General features: G+C 55.4%; 6 protein-coding genes across 6 annotated transcripts; 2 read left to right on the plus strand and 4 right to left on the minus strand.

Annotated features, from left to right (window-relative positions):
• Nucleotides 1-522: 522 nt before the first annotated feature.
• LRP88_01239 (tetratricopeptide repeat-containing protein EMW1) lies at nucleotides 523-3,597 on the plus strand (the record flags this gene model as incomplete). The annotated part of the gene is made up of 2 exons (XM_083237930.1): nucleotides 523-2,642; nucleotides 2,739-3,597. The coding sequence occupies 2 exons, from the start codon at nucleotides 523-525 to the stop codon at nucleotides 3,595-3,597; spliced, it is 2,979 nt and encodes a 992-aa protein (XP_083106435.1).
• Nucleotides 3,598-4,190: 593 nt separating this feature from the next.
• Nucleotides 4,191-9,096, minus strand: LRP88_01240 (GYF domain-containing protein; the record flags this gene model as incomplete). The annotated part of the gene is made up of 4 exons (XM_083237931.1): nucleotides 4,191-4,510; nucleotides 4,567-8,161; nucleotides 8,217-8,634; nucleotides 8,993-9,096. 4 exons carry the CDS (start codon nucleotides 9,094-9,096, stop codon nucleotides 4,191-4,193), a joined length of 4,437 nt encoding a protein of 1,478 aa, XP_083106436.1.
• A 2,742-nt stretch (nucleotides 9,097-11,838) lies between these two features.
• Nucleotides 11,839-12,525, minus strand: LRP88_01241 (RNase P/RNase MRP complex subunit; the record flags this gene model as incomplete). Its single annotated transcript, XM_083237932.1, has 1 exon — nucleotides 11,839-12,525. The coding sequence occupies one exon, from the start codon at nucleotides 12,523-12,525 to the stop codon at nucleotides 11,839-11,841; it is 687 nt and encodes a 228-aa protein (XP_083106437.1).
• Nucleotides 12,526-12,967: 442 nt separating this feature from the next.
• LRP88_01242 (acyltransferase-domain-containing protein) lies at nucleotides 12,968-15,637 on the plus strand (the record flags this gene model as incomplete). Its single annotated transcript, XM_083237933.1, has 3 exons — nucleotides 12,968-13,149; nucleotides 13,236-15,090; nucleotides 15,164-15,637. 3 exons carry the CDS (start codon nucleotides 12,968-12,970, stop codon nucleotides 15,635-15,637), a joined length of 2,511 nt encoding a protein of 836 aa, XP_083106438.1.
• A 300-nt stretch (nucleotides 15,638-15,937) lies between these two features.
• Nucleotides 15,938-17,011, minus strand: LRP88_01243 (pantoate--beta-alanine ligase PAN6; the record flags this gene model as incomplete). The annotated part of the gene is made up of 1 exon (XM_083237934.1): nucleotides 15,938-17,011. The coding sequence occupies one exon, from the start codon at nucleotides 17,009-17,011 to the stop codon at nucleotides 15,938-15,940; it is 1,074 nt and encodes a 357-aa protein (XP_083106439.1).
• Nucleotides 17,012-18,008: 997 nt separating this feature from the next.
• LRP88_01244 (major facilitator superfamily domain-containing protein) lies at nucleotides 18,009-19,860 on the minus strand (the record flags this gene model as incomplete). Its single annotated transcript, XM_083237935.1, has 4 exons — nucleotides 18,009-18,316; nucleotides 18,369-19,400; nucleotides 19,453-19,564; nucleotides 19,618-19,860. 4 exons carry the CDS (start codon nucleotides 19,858-19,860, stop codon nucleotides 18,009-18,011), a joined length of 1,695 nt encoding a protein of 564 aa, XP_083106440.1.
• Between the last annotated feature and the right edge of the window lie 1,408 nt (nucleotides 19,861-21,268).

Genomic DNA, 21,268 nt, shown 5'->3' on the forward strand with positions numbered 1-21,268 from the left:
AGGCAATTTCGAGTATTACGTACCAGTGAGTGGGATCCTTGGCTGTACTGACTACCTAATAGATGCATCTCACCACATGTCAACGCAAAGATCCGGTCAGGGAGTCTGAATTTTGGGTCCGGGGAGAAGATCCGCAACAGCGAAAGGAAGACGTTGGTGGATATTCCCCGGTGTGTGGTCCTCGGTGAGGGCCAGGTGAGGAGAAAGTAGAGGAAGGTTCTGGTGCGGAGACGGAGAAAAAAAAACTCGGGCTAGATTGGCTGGCAGCCTAACGGCGCACAAGTTGCAGCAACACAACTGACGATACACCAGTGAAGCAAAGAGAGATTTGCGCAACAGGCGAATCCTCTGTTATTGTTCACACTATATCGAATTTTCAGCAGTCTGCAGAAAGAATCACGCCACCAAAAAGAGGGCATACACACGGTGCAAGAGTCACGGACGGGGCGAAGACCTAACCCTGTGCCCATATCGCCCAACTCGCACCGAATTTCATCTGGAAAAACAGATACAGCTGCTTTCATGGAGAACGCCTCTGCGCTCGGGAGCGCCTTGCGTTCCGGGCACTATGCCTCCATTCTCCTCTCCTCCGGGCCGTCGGCGGGTGAATCAACTCCGGGCTCGGCCTCCGCATCCTCCGCCCCTGCTCCGGTGGCCGGGGCCTTGATACAAGCCTTTGCCGCCCACTTGGCTGGTGCTGCTGGCTCCAGCCCGGCTCCGGATGCCGACGTCGCCCAGGTTCTCTCCGTTGGCGTCGCCGCCTTGAATGCCTTCCTCCAGGTCAACGTCACCGGCCCCATTCTCCCCGAGTCGGATGCCCTCAGTGCCCGGCTCATCAAGGCGTGGGCTGATGCTCAGCCGGATAGCTCAAAAGGCACTCGGGATCATCTTCACAAGGCTTGTCTCGGTGACTTGGAAGTTGACGGCGTGTCACCCTACGCTTACATCCCCCATCTGGAACTGTTCGCCCTGGCGAGGTACATCATTACACAATCGCTCTGCCAGGCCAGCAGCGATGTGGTTGAGGTTCCCTCCGATGAGCAACCGCTCAAGTACAGCCTTGCGTGGACCAGACTCCGTGTTAATGTATGGCACTACAAGCTCTTGACGCAACCCAGTCTTGGACCAGGCTCCAACTTCACCCGCAGCTCTCAGTGGAGCGACGTGCCGACCCTGGCATCCCAAATTCTCGACGGCATCGATGCCGTGCGATCACAGATCGTTGGTGAGGAGGTATGGGCCTCGGGTGATGATACCTGGAGCCGCGAAGACAAGGTCCAGTTCCTTGTCGAAGCAGCCAACAACTATATCTTGCTTGGCCGGGACGACAAAGCCAAGGAAGTGCTTCAGGAAGCCACCCAGACCAGCGGCTTCGCATATGCGCTCTCCGGTGCCCTTGGAAAGAGAACCAAGTTCCAGGAGAAGAACATAAGCCAGCTGGTCGTGCTGGCAAAGAGTGGTGCTGAACAGCAGACGGATGCCGGTGATGATGAAGCTAAGCCGGAGGCTCTCCAGCTTAACAACGACACATTGCTAGAGGAAATCCACTTCAGCAAGGAAGAAAATGGCAATGATAAGAAGGCCGCACTCCCTGCTGCCTTGGCGGATCTCGCACCTGATGATCAGCCTCAGCTCTCGCCCCTCGACCAGATCATCCTCCTCACTGAAGCTACTCTCAAGGACGCCTTTTCGCCTGTCGACACTTTGACATCCGCTGAGGTGTTGCCATACGCCGTGCGTGTCATTTCTGACAAGTCGACCAACTGGCAGATCTATACCCAAGCGTTGCTCGTCCGCTCCCGGATAGAGGTTCACCGTAGCCGAACTCTTGAGCGTGGCGTGCTTCAACTGCAGGCTGTTTCGGACCAGGTTCTGACCGATACCACGGCCGAAGCCCAGCACAAAGCTGGGGCAAAGGAGGAGGGTACAGAGACGGATGCTCCGGCTATTCAGGTCACAACCCCTGAGCAAGATACAAGATCGCTTCAGAGCAAGCCTACAACCTTCCTTCCAGCTCCCAAGGCCTCAGAGTCTGCACCAGCGCATGTGCGTCTTCAGTACATCCATGCCCTCTCCTCTCCCCCGCGATGGCATCTGGAGTCTGAGCTCGCCTACGCCTGGGTCGGTGTCGGTTCTTTGGCCTCGGCCCTCGAGATCTTCAAGCGTCTGCGTCTCTGGGCTGAGGTCGCTCTGTGTCTCGCTACGGCTGCAGCAACCGAAGATGAGGACGGTCGTGGCAGCGGCGGCGAGGAAAAGGCCAAGGGCATCCTTCGATGGAGGTTGTTCCATCGCACAGGAGACACCGCATCCCCTTCAGATCCCGACGATGAGGATATTGGAGACGATGTGACACGCCTTAAGGGCTCAGACTTTGAGGGCCCTGAGCGAGATCCTCCACCACCCAATGCTCCTCGCCTGTTCTGCATCCTGGGTGACACCGAGAACGAACCGGCTCACTACGAACGCGCGTGGGAGATCTCCAAGCACCGCTACGCCCGTGCCCAAAAGTCTCTCGGTGAGCACTACCTCCAGAACAAGGAGTGGGAAAAGGCTCGCGACGCCTACAAGAAGGCCACAACCGTCAACCGTCTCAGCCCCGAGATGTGGAGTCGTCTTGGAGACATCAACCTACGCCTCGCACAGTTTGGAGATGCTGCCGAGGCCTTCAACCGGTCTATTGCATCCGCGAGCGACACAGCTGGAGGTGAAGATGCTCGAACTTGGAGTAACCTGGGTAGTGCACTCTGGAGTCTCTACTGCGAAGTCAGCGCCGAGCCCAAGGATGAGACTGCGAAAGGGGTTGTTACTCAAGCACCTGCCGAGGACGAAGAAGATGATGTCGTCACCGCCGTATCTTCCAAGCCATCAGACCGCGATCCAGCGACTCTCTTGGCCCAGTCTCTTGCTGCCTACAAGAAGGGTGCGTCCATCGCCCACGACAACTGGCGGATCTGGGACAACGTGCTCACCCTGGGTTCGCGCATGCGACCTCCTGCGTTGACCGACATGATTCTTGCTCTCAGTCACATCATCCGCATCCGTAAACTCGAGGACGCCATCGATGTTGATGTTGTCAGCGCCCTGCTCCAAGATGCCGTCCTCTCTGTCGAGAAGAAGACCAGCTCGGGCGTCTACGATCCCCCTCGCGGGTCTCCCGAGAGATTGGTGATGCGACTTTTCGAGGAAGAGATGGTGCCCCTGATTACACAGCGCTCAGAGCTGTGGACGCTTGTGTCTCGGCTCCGCGCCTGGAGGAGAGACCACACCGGTGCTATTGAGGCAGCGGAGCGAGCATGGCGTGCGGCCGTGGGAACCGCTGGAAGTGGCCTCTTGCCTGGTGCGGCATCTACGACGGCCGATGAGGCGCGGGACTGGACCGTCGACGAGGGGGCGTGGTTGATCGTAGTTACAAGGACCGACGAGCTGGTGTCGATGCTAGAGAACTGGGGTCCCGACGTCGAGACCATCGGCACAAAGTGGAAGGGCAAGGCTAGGAGCGCGATAAGGAGCGTCATGGGCAGGGGCCGGGAGAATTGGGAGGGGAGTGAAGGATGGAAGCTGTTGGAGAGCTTGATGGAGGGTTTGAAGACCTCCTGAGGTTCATGATAAACAATGTAAGGGTCAAGCATCAAAAAGGGGAAAAGGGATACGAGATATGTGCGAATGACTAGATGGACGGGCTGACAGGTATAGATAAAAGAGTAAATGCAAACCACCTATGACAAGTAGTCTGCTCATGAAAAGGATGACCACCAAGGTGGTGCTTTATGTGATGTATCAAGTCAAAGCATCACGAGCATGGTGGCCATAAACGTCAAATTCCTCAACAACGCTGACATGTTCACCAACACACTACACACTACACAAGACCTCGCATCTAATACAATCGCTCCCTTAAAACATGGCGCTTCCACCACCTGTCCGACAGACTTTCCCGCACATGACCCTTCAGCCCGTTTCATCAAGCGTTGTCTCCGTACCGTCGTTGTCCATCATCATCAAAACCATAACGTCTCATCCATCCACACCACCCGCTTAAACTAACCCCAGAGCATCAATACAAACAGCAAGCTTTTCGAGTCTCGAGACATTGTCGACGAGACCATCCTGGGCATAACATGTGCGCAAAACAAACAAATCCAAGGCCGTGCCGACGGATTGCGTCCTGAACCCTTTCAAGAGCGAGGCTTCTATTTCTTTCCCTTCTTGCGGCCAGGCACCACCTTGAAACCGGCGGCCTGCATGCTGGCATCGTCGCGGGGTCCGGCAGCGATGCCGGCGGCGTTGTTCGAGCTTCCCTTCTTGGCAACTTCGTTCCAGCCACCGCCATTTCCGCCCTTGGAATCGGCGGGCTGCTTCTCAACAACACCACGCTCAGCAAGCTTCTTGCGGCGAATAAACTCCTCGGCGAAGTGGCGACCATCCATCGTTGTAGAGTTGGCGTAGACGGCGTCGGCAATCAAGCCCGAGTCCAGAGGGAGGATGTTGAGGGTAGCCTGGAAGCTGGCAACTGCGATAAAGGTCAGTCACAAAGGCCTCGAATACGTGTCGCATCAGGTTACTTACTGTCGTTAACACTAGTGATTCCCCGGGACAGCTCCTGGCCGACCCATTTGTTGAACTCGTCCATGGCGGCGTTGCCGGTGTCGGTCTTACCGTTACCAGAAGTCGCAGGCTTGGAGACTGGCTTGACGGGCGAAGAGATAGGCTTGATGTTGGCGGCACTGACCGATCGACCCTGAGAAGATGGACCGGTGGGAATCTTGACCTTGCCACCGGCTCCGACGGTAGCCCATCCGCTTCCAGGGGGCGGGGCGGCAGTGGCGGCGGCGGCGGCAGCAGCGGCTGAAGCAGCATTAGTGAGGATCGGCTGGCCGGTCTTGCCAGCTAGGTTGGCGTAGCTCTTGGATACGCTGGCGGGGGTGCCGGACTGGACGGTAGCCTGGCTGGCCTTTGCCTTGCGGAGCTCCTCCTCACGCTGGATTTCAGCCAGAGTCTTCTTGTTGGAAGACGAACCCGACGGAGTAGAGCCAGATGTAGTTCCCTTGGAGGGGCCAGGCTTAGACCAGGGGCTAGCAGAAGGTGCAGGAGAGCCGTGACCCCAGGTGCTAGAAGCAGGCAGGCCAGCATTGGCAGCCGCAGCAGACTTCTCTCGCTCACGAAGAGCGGCAGCCTCCTGCTCGAGAATAGCCTTCCTCTGAGCAGCAGCAGCCTCCTCGGCCTTGGCCGCCTTACGAGCCTCAGCTTCCTGGATCTCCTTCAGGCTTGGACCCTTGTGTCCCTCAGCGCCAGGATCCTTGGCCCATGGAGCCATGGGTGGCGGCTGAGCATTGGCCGAGGCACTGGTGTCGGGGGTTCCAGTCTGCGAACGGTTGTACTGCTCAGGCAGGTTGGAACGAGCCCGCTGTGCGGTCGGGGCTGGGAGAGGGGTGCCCGTGGAAGCAGGGGGAGGGAAAGGCATCGGCATATCGGGCTCGGCCGGCTGAGCGGCGGCGGCAGCAGCAGCAGCAGCAGCAGCCTGAGTCTTCTGAACTTGCTGAGTGAGAGACAAGGCGTCCTCAGCTGCCTTCTTCTTGGCCGCGCGGGCAGCCTTGCCGGTCAGAACTGGAACCTCAGCAGGCCGCTCGGCTTCAGGGGCAGTCTCGGGGACGGGAGAGCTCTCTTCAACATTGTCGTCTTCGGGAGTCTCCTCGGCCCTGGCCGCCTGCTCAGCTTCATGCTGAGCTCGCAGATCCTCAAATTCCTGCAGGCGCTCCTTGAATCCCTCAGGGTCTTGTTCGAGCGTATCGGTCTCAGGGAGGCCAGTACGAAGGTTGGCATCAGGGGCGGGCGCGCCAATTGGCTGAGGGGCACCAGCACCGGAAGTCTGAAGAGAGGCGAGAACCTGGCGCTCAGCGTTGGTGAGGTTGGTTAGGTCATCGTCTCTGAAAGGATCCCCGTTTCCCGAACCCGAGGGTGCAGAAGTTTGAGGGCCAACGGGTCCAGGCCCATCAAAGAACCCCCCCGAAGGCGGCACGGCGCCGATGGGTTGTTGGTGAGGAGGCATTCCAATGGGGTTTGGGGAGGTGATGCTACCAAAGCTGGGCTGGCTCTGGAGGCTGTGAGCGCTCGAGTGATGCTGGAGCATGGGTCCTGGCATCTGGAACTTGGACATGGCTTGCTGGCGCATGACGTACTCCCGCTGCTGGACCATGAGATACTGCTCTTCCTGCTTACGTCTCTCAAGGTTATTCTGCTCTTCGGCCGTGAGGGTACGTCCAAAGCTGGGGAATACGCCACTGAGGGGAGGCACAACACCAGTGGTCCCTGTAGGGGAGAAAGGCCCGGCCTGGGTGGGAGGTCCATGAGGGATGCCAATCTGAGGAACCAGGAATGGTTCACGAGAGTTGCCAATTCGTCGGATGAGCTGTCCCAGGGGCTCAAATTCAGGATCTTCAACCTTCTTGACACGGAGGTCGGGAGTAAAGAAGTTGGCCTTGTACCAATCGTTCATCTCAAGACCAGTGAATGGACCTTGGACCTGCCCCTGGGGATCAAGGTACACCCACCTCATCCTGTCAGGCATAACCATCTGGCGAACTTGGGCAGCGGGAGTTTCAGCACCACCTTGGCTACCTCCGAAGGGCAGGCCACCGCCAACGGGGGTGAATGACTGGGGCGCAGTGGCAGTGATGCCGGAATGGCCAGCCTCACCAGTGCTGAAAACACCCTGAGATCGAGCAGCGTCACCCGAAGGGAAGAGGTCCTCAAACACACCGCGGCTAGCTCGCATCGGGCTCTCCGTGTCACGGGAAGGAATACCAAAGTTGCCGCGGCCAATGGCACCGAGAGGGTTGGTCTGCCTAAGGTCGGGCATGGAATCAGACAGGTTGTTGTCGTGCTCATGAGCCTGCATCTGTGCCTGCATCGCGGCGGGGAAAAGAGAGCCCATCTTGCTCCCGCGGCTAATGCTTCCAGACCCGAGACCACCAGCGCTGCCAGGACCAAAGACGTTGTTGAGGTTGGACAATCCGGGTGACTGGAGATCGCCAATAGGGCTGAATAGAGAGCTGCCAAAAGCACTACCCAGGTTAGGTCGCTCGCGGTCCGGAGTACCAATAGTAGGGCCACCAGGGGCGGGCCAGCCAGAGAGAGTGCTCAGAGAGGGATAGCCTTTGGCACCAACACTAGAAGTTTGGCTACGATCGCCTCCATCGTAACCACCAAAACCGCGTCCAATGGAGCCAAAGTTGGAGGGAGCATCTTGAAGGCTGGCACCATGAGACTTCTCATCACCGGTCTCGTCGTCATGACCGTGGCGTTCGGCGGGGGGGCTGCGGTAGGGGTTAGTCTCGGAAGGGCTCACAGGGCCATTGTCATCTCCGTGGCCACCAAGGTTTAAGCCCGCCATGCCAAAATCGCCCGTGGATCCCTTGATCGGGGTGCCTAGAGTGCCTGCTCGGTTGCCCTGTTGTAGCCCAGCGGCGTCAGTATCCTGCGCTCCCCCAAGAACAGCGCTGCCTGAAAGGCCATCATCGCCAAATGGATCTGTGTCAGTTCGGGGACGAGATCGCCAGGACTGCTGGTTGAGCGGGTTCGGGCTCTCCACAGCCTTGCCTGCAACGTTTTCCGAGCTATCCTTGGGCATGAGGTGGGCCAACCTGCTTCCACCAGGCGCTCCACCTACGCGTTTGTCACCGACGGCGGATGAAGAGGGGAGAGCAAAGTTGCCGAATCCTCCGGCTCCGGCTCCGGGCGTGGTCTGGTTAGATGGTGGCCAAATGGAGCCCATAGGTCCCATTCCACCCGTGTTCGACCTCATGAGAGTTGCAAAGGGCGGCAGCTTTCCAGGTGCCTCGCGGGAGGTGGGTTCAGTATCGGACTCGTCTGCCTCAGATTCCTTGAGATCAGTGTTCTTGCGGGGGAACCAGAAGGAGGGGTCGTCGCGAGAGAAGCGCCCCGCGGCCGTGGGTGAGGCCGTGGCGCTTCCTCCAAACGGATTCGATTCAAGGGTCTCTCGCCGGCGAGCCCCCGGTCGTGTGGCAGAAGAGGGGGAGCTAACACCAAAATTGTTGGACGCTCCTTGGGACAGTGAAGCCTTTCGTCCATTCGCGTTGACCTGGTGAGCCTCTTTGTTCTGGGTTGGTGGCTTAAGGGGAGAATTGATTTCTGTCGTAAAGGCCTGTTGGCGGTTAGCAACCAAGCAACGTCAAGCTGCGGCATAAGAACTAGCGTACCTCCTTCTCCTCCAAAGACATATCCTGCAAACCCATTGGAGTGGTATCTCCAGTTTGATCCCAGCAAGCACCAGGCTCCTGTGGGATGTGGTTGTCGTTGCTTTTTCCCCACCCTCTAGCAGCGTGTCCATTAATCTGACCTGGATTCCAGCCGGATGCAAAAAGTCGAGATGCGTCTTCACCCGGTTTTTGCACCTGGAACATGTCTAGAAGGTCCTCCTTTGTATAACGTGCAGGAGGTAGGTCATAGTTCGACGTGATCGCGGGGACAGGTGTAATAGAGGGCTCGACGGTGGCTGGAGGCTGAACTGCATTGTCGGTCGAGGCAGGTGGCTGTATAGAAGGCTGGCCCAAAGGAGTCGTGGATGACCGTCGGAAGGTGAGAGTGCCATTAGTCGAACGACCATCTCGCCTCGCCCTGTAGGAGTTAGTCAAGGTCCAGAGAGGCTGGTTCAGCGAGGCCAAGGTGAGAGGGGCACAGGAAGGGGCCGGATCGTGTGACTCGTAGTCGATGAACGGCTGCTAGGACACAGAAGTGGTTCGGGGACGACACAAAGATCGTCAACGAGCGTGTGTTCATGACGAACAAGATCCAGAGCGTGTCCAAGCATCCGTCGCGACAATCCAAGCCAAGTGATGCGCAGCACACGACATACTGTGCGCCGTACGCGGGGCAACGGGGAGACACAGTACGCAGCACAGCATGTCGCCCATCATTCCCAAGCCCGACGCGATAGGCACGAAAAAACGACAAAAGGCGAGTGGCAACGACTTACCAGTCTCCAGCAACAGCTCCCCTCCCATCAGCTCTTCCACTTCTAGAGTTGGGGTTTTGGCCAGCGGCAGCCGAGGCAAAGCTCGAAGGAAGATTAGTCGGCATGGTGAGTAAACACTATCGTAAACAGGCTACTGAAGCAGTGTCGGTTGCGTCGTCTCGGATGCGTGATCGAGCGGACGAAGGTTGGTGGTGGAGAGGTGAAGGTGTTTTCGTCCAGTCCAAGGGCGCAAGCAGTGAAATCGTGCGAGATCAAGCGGCCGGTCGAGGCGTAGGTGATGATACAAGAAGCGGCGGACAAAAGGATCGCCGGTAGCTGCTATCTAGCTCTGTGCGTTCTTGCTGGTCGGCCTGCTGAGAGCGAAGACGTAGCAACAAGAAGTGTTGGGGCTAGACGTGCGAGAAGCCGGAGGAGACACAGGCACAAATAATGCTTGAAAGCGTATTCGTACGTGGACTAGGGTCACCAAGACGAGGGGTGGCGGGCAAAATGATATGCGATATCGTCAAGAGGGTGATACTGGCAAGAATCGGCGAGAGAGCGCGACGTGATCGTTGGGGGGTGGTTTTTGTTTTCGGGGGTCCGAGGAGTAGAGGGTTTCGTGTGAGGTTGTGGTGATGTAAACGCTGCGGTTTGGGTTCCTGGTGAACGAGGAGGAAAAAAAATCAAAAGGATTGGATTTTTGAGCCAGAAGCAAAATTAGATAGAGAGGTACCTCTCGCCTCTCCAGTGCAGTGCCAGCCTCTTTCGGGCTTCCAGTTCGCGGGTGGGCAGGGCACCGTCCAGCGGGAATCAGCACTGTTGGCGCCCGATTTCCAGGTGAGGGGCCCCTGTGGTTTGGGGGCCGTTCCAGTGGCACCCCCGCCGTGGTTTAGTGGGGTTTACTGGTTCGGACAGCTGGCAGGTGGCCTTTGAGTGGCCAGAGCCTGTCAGGTGCCGACCCACTAAACCTAAAGCGGCAATAAACCGGGCTTTTACCGGCATCGAACTTCGAATTTCTGCGGAATATTCGAGGCTCCATCTTGTACGGTCAGGGCTGAATCCTAAACGAAAATGGAGACGAGACGCAAAAGCCATTTAATTCATTTCTCGTCACCCGTGTCTTGTGTCTGTTTCGAGTGCCCGATCGCCTCCAGCGTCTAGCCATCTTGGCTATTGGCTACCGAATTCCTGGGTCAGGGGGAATTCCACGGTTCGAGCAAGGGCTGGGCTGGCTAGCACCACCAATCTCGTTATTGATCCGTCAATTTGTCGAGTGGTGGCAAAGTACTTCTCCAACATTCACGGTCACGTGCCTGTTCCGTACAGCACAGTCTCCATGTCGCGTCGCATCCATGATCCATCTCAGCCTCCATGAATTGGTTGAGCTTGGCACAACCACCTTGGAAAACGCAGCCCGCCGCAAACTGCAATGCAACACGTTCAAACTTGAGCGGAAAGTGGCAGACAATCTAAATGCAAGGTGGCAACATGCATCTAGACCAACAAACGCCCTCAACCATTTCCCCCAATAAGGTTTGGGCAAGCAAACAACGCCAGTGTCAGGAGAAGGGAGGGCGCAGGAAGGTCAGAAGGTACTATGACCAGCAAGCAGGATAAGATATTAAGGGGCATGCAGCTGCCCGGAGGATACGGTCATATTCTCAGCTCCGAGTTAGGGGCCCGAAGACGGATACTGTGCTGTTGTTTGCTGTACAACGGGAATGAATGACTCAATGACTCCAGTTATTGAGCCTATCCCCTCATCCTTCCCCCTTTTGCCGCCATGCATCACATCTAAGTGCATGGGGAGAGCCAGCCCTGTTTTGACGCCTCGGGTTGCAGCCTCATCGGGGCGGTCTCATAATGTGACTGACTGTATGGACTCCATCTGATGCTTCAGAGATACCGATATTCCAAGAATCTTGCCTTGTGCGTCACCTCTATGCGCAGGTGCAAGTTTTCCCATTCAACGCTATTGACCGTCAGCTTGTTCACCCTCCAGTGCTTTTTATCCAGGCGTTCCTAACTTACGCGACGATCGGCGTGAGCAGCAGTGTATATGCCACTGAAAGCCATGCCTCAGCTGGCCGAAACGAAACTTCAGGTGGATGACCAGTGCTTGACAAGCGCAAGAACTTGCAGTATTCCAGGTCGTCATGATCGGGCTGTACCGAACAGAACCGACATGAGTAAACCGCAAGACCCAAGTACGCCGAATTCAGGGCAAGAATACACCAAGACCCGCCCATTACATTAGTAGCAAGCAGATGTGTAGACATGTCATATGTCCGGTCGCGCGGAGCCAGCCGAGCAGTCCGATGCTGCATGTTACGATGAGCATCTGTTGAGATTTCGTCCGCGTCAGTCATAACTATCTCAAGGCTCTTGGGAGTACGCGCCCAGAACATGTTGGCAGCATAGATAAATAGGGAAGCTTCACCACCGATGCGGAATATGAGGTAGAGCATATTTGTGCTCACCAGAAACAGCATCATGGTAAAGGCGCGAATACTGGGGCCAAGCATCCTGTCCGGTAACCGCCATTGCCCAACCGATTTGGGCACATGGGGATAGAGCAAGGTCCCTGCGAACCGAATCATTGCTGGAGCTCCAGGCAGGCTGCGGCGAGGTGAATGAAGAGTATTGAGAGTACATCAACAAGAGTCCGTGATGGATATCTTGGAAATTGTGAGTTGTCCAGCTGATAAGCCGCTTGCAGTATTGGTGTTTGTGCTCTGAGCCTGTTGCCAGAGGGGAACTTGACAAACCTGGCCTCACAAATGAAGCGAAAGGGCGAGATCTAGCCGTTGATGTTCCGAAGTAGCGGTCCTTGGCAAACTGGCCTCCAAATGCTAGGAGCTCTTTTAGATGTTGGGCAAAAAGTGTGATTTGAACTTCTTGTTGGCGCGGTCCGGTGCCCTCAACATCATCTGATCTCCCAGTACTTCGAACGCAAATTGCTTGTCGGCCTTATCGTCTCCTCCGCTTGCATTTTTCTCGACCGGTACCTCGATCCGGAAGATTGTGCCTTCTTTGGGGACCACTTTAAGTCCTCTTTTCTTTGTGATGATCTCCAGGACGAATTTGCGATCGCGAACCACGACACCTTGAATACCAACCCGGCCTGGGCAGTGACTTCGAGCGACCTGAATAGGAGCACCATGAAACTCAGCACTAGCCAGTTTCACTGCCGCACCTGGACCACCCGTGTATAGATCGTTGCCAAGCAGTTCCCGGGCGTAGCCCAGCCAGAGTTGGCTCAGCGGCTCGTATATGTGATATTTCTGGCCATCCTTGGGTATGTCGTGGAGACCCAGAGTGCGTCGCTCGCGGGAAGAGAGGGGCTTCGGGCGCTGTTTCTGCTGGGCTTTCTTCTCCTGACGAGCTTTTCTGCGCGCGACACGGGCGTTGAGGGTAGACGGAGGTGGAGAGGTCGGTCGAAGTATGAGCGTGCGGTGCTGGATTTTTTCGGAATAGATTCGATTGGCGCTGTCTGGCGAATGCGCCCGAGCCAGGAGATCCTGGGTGTACTTTTGCGCAGCGCTGGCCATGATTATCGCTGACGAAAAGCTGTGTTCTTGGCACTGGAAAAGTCGTGTTGAAAGATAAATTGTCAGCCAAGTAAGTCGGCAGTCGGCGAAAAATGTGCCGCCCTCCGATGTTGCCAATTTCTGGGGAAATAGCTGGTCCAAGCTCCTTCCTTCACATGCCACGAATCGGCTCGGTACAAACGTCGCGATGCCCCACTTGGCCGATCTTTAGCAGACACTCATGTCGCGAAACCTCTGGAACACGGCGACAGGCGGCAATGTTCCTTGTTCCTGACCTTTAACCAACCCCGACTCAGTTCCTGAAGTGGCGTCGTAACGACTCTGGCTATGGTGTTGTTGAGAAGAAAGAGCAGCTGATTGTCGACCCATTTGCCGGCGCCCGGACTGAATCTACACGCTTCCATTCGTCCAAAGTGTCAGCAGTCAAAGGACGTCATCAGTCATGTCGCACAACGAAGACGCGGTCGATTCGTCGACCAATTCGGCCCCGGATCTCCAGATTCTGGGCGATGAGGTGACTCTTCAGCCCAGTGGCTATGTTGAGCCGCCTCCAAAGGCGATTCCTGAAGGAAAGGAGGAGGCCTTGATGGACAAGTTTGCCTCGTTCCGCTCTGAACCATTTCAGTGATGTCTCCCTCCTTTTTGCCACTTCAGCTACTCCCCGCCTTCGGGGTTTCCAAGGCGTACATACTAACCAGCATTGACCACAGGTTCCTTCGTGAAGTGTCGCTCTACGTGTCTGGCCAGGGATGGCGAGCGTACGATCGCGTCATTGGCCAACCCGTGTTTTACCCCGGATTCTCGGAGAACATCAAGAGCATGGTCCTCTCAGCACCCCTTCTTCAGCAGCGCATCAGCCAGCTCGCTGAGCATCGCGTCGCCGTGGAAGAGCGGGAGGGCATGCTCCCTCGGGATGCCAAAGATTACAGTACCAAACGCTCTCAACGACTTAATGAGATTGAGTCCGGGCTGCAGGAGCTCGCCGAAAAATGGACCGATGACATGATTTGCAAGATGGAGAGCAAGACATTCATCCGCGGAGCCTATTATCTCGTTACCCAGTTATTAACACGAGCCTATCACCAAGGCATTCATGTCTCCAGCGAGGAAGTCTTGCGGTTACGCAAGGTTGCCGAGATTGCGGCCAAGAAGAAGCAGAGCATCGTCTTCTTACCAAGTCACCGATCCCATGTCGACTACGTCTCTTTGCAGCTCATTTGCTATCGGTTAGGCCTCACATTACCAACCATTGTCGCCGGAGACAATTTGAACATCCCCGTCCTAGGAAGTTTTCTCCAACACGCTGGCGCCATGTGGATTCGAAGGCAGTTCGGAGACGATGTTCTGTACACGACGTTGGTCCAGTCATATATCGATATGCTGCTGCAGGAAGGCTACAACTTTGAATGTTTTATCGAAGGAGGCCGATCTCGCACTGGAAAACTGCTCCCGCCCAAATTTGGCATCCTCAGCTTTGTCCTTGACAGTATCCTATCAGGCCGTGTCGAGGATGCTATCATCTGTCCTGTCAGCACTCAATACGACAAGGTTATTGAGACTGAGGGTTACGTCACCGAACTGCTCGGCATGCCCAAGAAGAAGGAAAATCTGGCCGACTTTTTAAGCGGGGGGTCTTCCGTTCTATCTCTCAAGCTGGGTCGAGTGGATGTTCGCTTTCACGAGCCTTGGAGTCTCCGGAAGTATCTGGATGAGCAGTTATCTAAACTGCCCAGTATTCCGGCTGGCCTTGACACGGAGCACCAGCGCCCTGAGGTGAGGGCGGTTCGAGAGAAACTCTTGCGTGCTGTCGGCTACCAGGTACTGGGTGACATCAACGCTGTATCTGTGGTTATGCCAACAGCTCTCATCGGAACGGTTCTCCTGACACTTCGTGGGCGTGGTGTTGGCAGAGAAGAACTGAGACGCCGCGTCTCGTGGCTCACGGAACGTGTTCGTGCCAAGGGTGGTCGAGTAGCCCACTTTGGCAACGCGCCTCTATCTGAAATCGTCGATCGCGGCCTCGAGGTGCTCGGCAAAGAACTGGTAGGCGTGATCGAAGGCCTTGCGGAGCCTACATATTATGCCGTCGACCGCTTCCAGTTGTCTTTCTATCGCAACATGACGATACATCTGTTCATCTACGAGGCCCTGGTCAGTGTGGCCATGTATACCCGCGTGAAGCAGGGAGGCGGGCCACAGATGCAGGACATCCCCTTTGATGAGCTCAGGGAACAAGTCTCTTTCCTGTCCTCATTGTTCCGTGGCGAATTCATCTTTTCCGGCGAAGGCCTCGATGTTAATCTGGACAAGACGCTGCGAGGACTAGAGGCAGATAACGTCGTCCGTGTTGACCGCGATGCTGAGGGCAATGTCACCATGGTTGGTCTCACAGACGACGAGAGAAAGGCCGGAAGAGAAAACTACGACTTTTATTGCTTCCTCATCTGGCCTTTTGTTGAGGCAACATGGTTGGCAGCGGTCTCGCTCATGGGGCTTACACCTCCCCTGGGACAGAATGGAGAGATCTGGATCGAACAGAACAAGGCGTACAACAGTGCCCAGCTGGTGAGTGACCATTGCTTTCCACAATCGAGGGACCTTGTTTTCGGTTCAGCAAGATTGCTAACTATTGATGCAGCTCGGCAAGACACTGTTCCACCAGGGTGATCTCTCATATTTCGAGGCCGTCAACAAAGAAACCCTCAAGAACTCATACCTCCGCTTCGAGCAAGATCAGCTCCTCCACGTGGTGAAATCCAAAGACCCAAAGATCCCCCCACGAATCCAGCTCGACGCTTCCTGGCGACCATCCCGAGATGCCAAGACTGGTGCTCTTCGCGCCGACGGTAAGCTGTGGGACTTTACAGAGAAGATTGCCAAGTCCCGCCGTGAGGGCAAGAACCGTCGCAACGGCGCTACTGTCAGCAGCCGTGTTTTGCGATTGACGGATGAGCTAGGTCGTAAGCTCTGGGAGGAAACGGTGGAGGGCGAGCGGAGTGGAAAGGGCAGAGTGCCCAGTCGGCTCAGCAATGAAGAGAAGGAAGCACTTGGAAAGAGTGTGAGGGAGGCCCAGAAGAAGAGAGAAGAGAGAGGAGCCCGGGCACATCTATAAGAGGAGGAGATATATCATGGAGGCCGTGTATAACACATTTCTGTTGGTAGCGAGTTTTTGTTTCGTAACTATATAATTGAACCAGGTATCATCCCTTTGACTCTCAGGGATCCCTTGTTTTTAGATGCACTTTTATGTGTGCCCGCCAGAACCTTCTCGTGCCGTAGAGCGTTCTACATATATCCAAGTACAGCAGATCCTTCTCCTGTCTATTTTACTTTACTATTTTGTTTGCCAGCTCTTGAACAGCTCCGGTCTGTTCGGGTATTCTCTCGTTTTCTTTGTCTTTCTTCTGTCTCTCTATTCTTCCTTGGCCTCTTTGGGCTCGAGGATAAAGTTGTCTATGATGCGCACCATAGGTCCCCCGCTGAATCCCAGATCCTCGCCCTCCTTGGCCTCCTCGACCGGCAACATCCTGATGGCGCCGCTCAGCACGGCTCCGCGTGTGGGGTCCACCTCGTCCACCTCTTGCATCGTCTCCGGGTCCGCGAGGGAGATGTAGTCAACCTCAAACCGCGAGCGCTCTGTGGGAGGCAGGTCATCCTGGACGGCTGACACAGCGGCGATGAAGTTGTGCGCAGCACCAAGGATACTGGCCCTATCGCGCAGACCGCCGGAAGTGTACACGCCGGCAGCGGTGCGGAGGGCTCCGGGAAGGACAATGGCAACTGCTCTCCGCCGGGGACCAAGGTATACGTTTCGCGAGCTGAGGGCCAGGCCGTCGGCGTCACGCTCAGTGGGACAGACAACAGCTTGGGATGGGACAAGGAAGTCTTTGAGCATGCGACGGAGAACGACGGTCTGCTGGATATCCTTCTGGCCAAAGTATGCGCGCTCAGGCTGAATTATGTTGAAGAGTTTCATGCACACCGTCGCAACACCGCGGAAGAAGGTTGGCCTGCTTGCGCCCTCTAGAACTTCTCCAACAGGAGTGATGGTGACGAAGCTGCCCTTGCTGTCAACATCCTGGCCTGGGAAACCGCTCGGGTACATCTCCTTGGTGCTCGGCGCAAAGACAGCAGTGATGCGACCGAGGTTACCACCATCGTCTGCAAGCTCCCTGTCCAGCAGGGCCAGCTTTTTCGCATCCTCGTCCCAGGTGACGGGGTAGGAGTCGAGGTCCTCCTTGACACCGAACTGAGCGGGATTGACATAAATACTAATGACGACATGGTGGTTCTCCTTCGCAGCGGCGCGAATCAACGCCAGGTGACCCTCGTGCAAAGCGCCCATGGTAGGCACGAGACCAACGGAGCGATGGTTGATGACATGAGGCTGGCGCCAACGGCGGAACGACTCGACGGTGCGTAGGACACGGATGGGAGACTTGGGGAGCGTCTCAACGGACGACGACGACGAGCAGGCAGAGGCCATGGTGCGGACCGAGGTGAAGGAAGCTGTTGAAGGTACCGAGGAGCAGCGATGTCGGAGAAGACGGAGGAGGAGCATTGTGAACGAATTACAAAAAAAGAGCTGGTCGACTCTTTTTTAAAGGGCAATGCGAAAGTGTAAAGAAAGAGAAGAGAGGGGGGAGAACTAACCGGGGCAGGGATATCCCATGGCGAAGGGAGATTCCTTCTCGTGATGGTTTCTGCGGCGGAGTTTTGGGGACGGGACGGTTGACGATGGACCGACGGTACCTGCAGCGTTTGGTGGGGTTCGAGTTTTTTTTTGGAGAGTGCAGGGGGTCGGCATGTTTTTTTGGAGTTGAGGGGTTTCTTTCATGTGAGAACTACCCTACAGCTAAACCTCAAAGTGGCAGTTTCAACAGTAAGCTTTTATATTCTACTCATGATGCTCAATACACAATTCAAAGTCATGATGATGATGGAGGAGGATCTACCGGGATAGCTTCCTCCAACAGGGATATCTCCATGCGGGCATGTATGTTGGTCGATCATCATCAGGTCATGGATGCTACCACCAACAAGGGGTTGCATCGCGAATATGAGGATCTTTACGTACAAACTATACACAAAGAGTCTAGGAGATGTGATGCAAGGTTGCACTCGCATTATCACCGTTCGACGGCAAGGGACTATGGAACTTTGTTGTCGGTGAAATTATTTGGAACCACGTAGACGTAGCTACCTAGGAAGTCACATGCATAGGTAGGTAAGTATGTGCATGAGACAGTCTTGTCAAGAAACAATTATGAAATTCTTGTCTATGTCATTAATGATAAAGTATAGGAGATTATGTCCGTCTAGTACAAGTCCTGAACGCCTGCTTCTATGCCACTAGTTCCTTCGCTCATGCCCAATGTTGTCCGTCATAGTTGGAGACACTGTCTTGCTCCACAATCAACCTCTATGCGATGCCCATTTTGTATTATCCAATTCATAAGCAGATATGCAGCCAGACCGACATCTTAAGCCATGCCACCCTGGATGTTCTCAGGGTTGAGCTTCTTCCACCGGGTAAGAAGAGCAATGATGGTGGTGAGGCCGGTCGCGGCAATGGCCATGGCAAAGGTGACCTTGAGGCCGTGCATGTATCCGTCAATGACGATGGGCTGCTCCTCGGCGGAGAAAGAATCACGGATGGCAGTGGCTCCGGTAAGGATGAGAGTCTCCTTGCTGATATGAGGAGCGTGCTCAGCCACATAGGAGATCATCTGGTTGACAAAGGCGGCCTGGCCAGCAGAGACGAGGAATGCACCTCCAAGACCCTGGAAGACTGCGGCTTGTTAGTAAGATGGTCGTTACCGAGTCAAGAGGAGTAAACTTACACAGGAGGATACCGGTGGCAGAGGCAAGGTCCTTGGGCTTGACACTGCCCTGGACAGCAATCATGGGGATCTGGAAGGCAGCGCCCCAACCAGCACCAGCAACAATCTGGTAACCAATCCACTTGCCAGTCGAGGTGTTGACATTGAGGAGGTACAGAAGACCAGCACCAATGGTCGCAACAGCGGAACCACCGATGAGGAGGGGCTGGTAGTAGCCAGTGGCAGAGACCAGAGCGCCGCTCCCGATGGTAGCAAAGGTGACAGCGATGATGAAAGGCAGATTTCGAACACCACTGCTAGTGGGGCTAGCGTCATGAACGGACTGGAAGTAGATGGGAATGTAGTAGATGGCGAGGAAAAAGGCGCCGGCAAAGACAAAGGCAAAGGCGCTCATGACGGCGACGGTGCGGTCCTTGATGAGGTGACCAGAGATCATGGATCGCTCACCCTGGTACCAGCAGGCAAAGGCCCAGGTGGCCATGATGAGGACGAAGCCGACGAGGAGACCGATGACGACGGAGGAGTCCCAGGCGTGGGCCTGACCACCGTACTGGACAGCGAGAATGTAGGAGATGGTGGCGCCCATCATGAGGATGATGCCGATGGGGTCCATCTGTCGGATCTTCTCAAGGAGAGGAGCCTTCTCGGGGATGGCAGTGCGGGGAGTCTGGAAGAAGAGGAAGATGATACCGGCAGAGACACCTCCGATGGGAAGGTTGATGTAGAAGCACCATCGCCAAGAGACGTGATCGGTGAAAGCACCGCCCAGGAGAGGACCGATGACACTGGCAACACCATATGCGGCACCGATGATACCGGTAAAGGCAGGTCGCTTCTTGGGAGGGGCAGAGAAGGCGATGATGGTATAGGCACCGGCACCCAGACCAGCGGCGCCAACACCAGCGATGGCACGGCCAGTGATGAGGGCCTCAGCGTTGGGGGCAGCACCGCAGATGACGGAGCCGAGCTCGAAGATGAGGATGGCAATGATGAAGGAAGTCTTGAGAGGGAAGTACTTGTAGATTTTACCCCCTGGGTCGAGTTAGCGATAGGGCTGAGGGGCGTTAGGGGGTTCGAGACTTACAAGTTGATTGAAAGGCGCCGACAGTCATGAAGAAGGATGCACCGTACCAGCCGACCTTGTCAAGACCCTTGAACTCTTCAGTGATCTTGGGGATAGCAGTGGCAACGATAGTCTGGCGATAAAGTCAGCATGTTGGGTAGTCAAGGGGTAATGTTAGCAACCCACCAAATCGAGGGAGAAGAGGAAGACACTGAGGACTAGAGCGAGAACGATGAAGAACATCTTGATACCCGATGGGTACTCATCTTCACTGAGCTCATCCCCACCGTCGACAGTGCCATCGGTGACATCCTCAAGCTCCTCACCCTCCTTCTTCTCCTGGACGTCTTCTCCTCGGAGGGTCGAGGTGGTGGATTCGGGGCGGTCCGGCACATCAGGGACCTCGAGTTTAGTTGGTTCGGAACTCATTGTGACGATAGTTGCTGTAAAAGGCCAGGCTCTGGATTTTTGGGTGGAAATTAAGCTTATCTCAAGCCAGAGGTGGATGCCCGGGTGAGTCTTGTCGGTTGAAGCTGTTGATCTGAGATCTGGACCATCACCATCAACAGCGAGACACCATCATCTTTATATCGAATGGCCGTCATAGCGCCCTATATTGCCAAATTCGCAATCTGACTGTGCTCAGGAGTTAAGATGCAACCGTATTCCAAAATCCGCTGCCTTAGACCCGACAACAATAACGAGTGGTAGCATGGGCATAACGTCTTGTCCAGCCAGTCAAGGGTTGGCGGAGTAGCGGACTCCACTTGATGTCCGCCGCAGCAGCGTTATCACCTCTGGCACTCGTCCCAAGAGGGACACATCTCGTAAGCGTATTCCGCACAAGTTCGGCAAGCGCTGACGCTAAGTGAATAACCTCCAAACTCGTGCGGATATTGGACGATCCAAGGCGGCTCATGGACTTGTATTGGGCCGAGACGGAAGGCTTTTGTGGCTTGCCTTTTGGCGTTGGTTCATGAGCTTTGGTCCGTTGACTCGGACGAAACAAACGGTGGTGGTTGTCAGAACCCTGTTGCTTAATCGCAGAAACTTTCCCCGACAAGCGTATTCCAGAACGGCATGGCTCATGATGACGCGTGTGGCATCATCTCTGCCACGTGTTGGCTGTTTTTTTTCATCTTTGGCGAGCGAGATGATCTAACATTCCTTGCCATGAAAAAAAGATCTACCGTATCCAGTTGGATGGCACGGTGGGTACACACTGCAGTCAGATTAGGGAGCCTCAAAGGAAGCGACCCCCCAGGATAATGCTTGGCATAACTGTAAAAATGCTTCAATGTCTGCTGCGGACACATTATTTCGGCAGATGAGGAGGATTGAGTGGAGAGACGACAACCATGCCGTGACTCATTTGTGGGAACATTGATACGAATGCTTAATCCGACGCAGACTTGTTCAACACCATGGATGATTGACTGGAGTTAGCCTGGAGATTGGAGATAGCCAAGGTGAGGTGCAGATCTGGATGGCTGTGTGGTGTAAGATCCGGCGACCATCGGTAGCTCCGGACTTAAGAGCCAGGATGCATCCCTTGACAAGGCCTTTTGTTTTACGTCCTCCTCACAAAGATGTCCGTCCACCTGGTATCTCATCTCACGCGTCAGCAGAATGCTGGCGCATGGTGCTGTAATAGCCCTATGAAAGGCTCTAGAAGGCGAGCATGGGCCTCGCCCTTGCAAGGAGGAAATCTTGGGTCGGGTTATGGCTGCAGATCCCGAACAACCCTGACCAACCCACCCGGTGCTCCCCGGTGTGTCCCAAGCTTGTTTTGACTCTGTTGCAATAGGGATCATTCTTCACGGACGGATTTCGTGCG

The sequence above is a fragment of the Fusarium phalaenopsidis genome (genome assembly GCF_050370095.1).
Source record: "Fusarium phalaenopsidis strain FUZ10S chromosome Unknown contig_32278, whole genome shotgun sequence".
NCBI classification, from domain to species: domain Eukaryota; kingdom Fungi; phylum Ascomycota; class Sordariomycetes; order Hypocreales; family Nectriaceae; genus Fusarium; species Fusarium phalaenopsidis.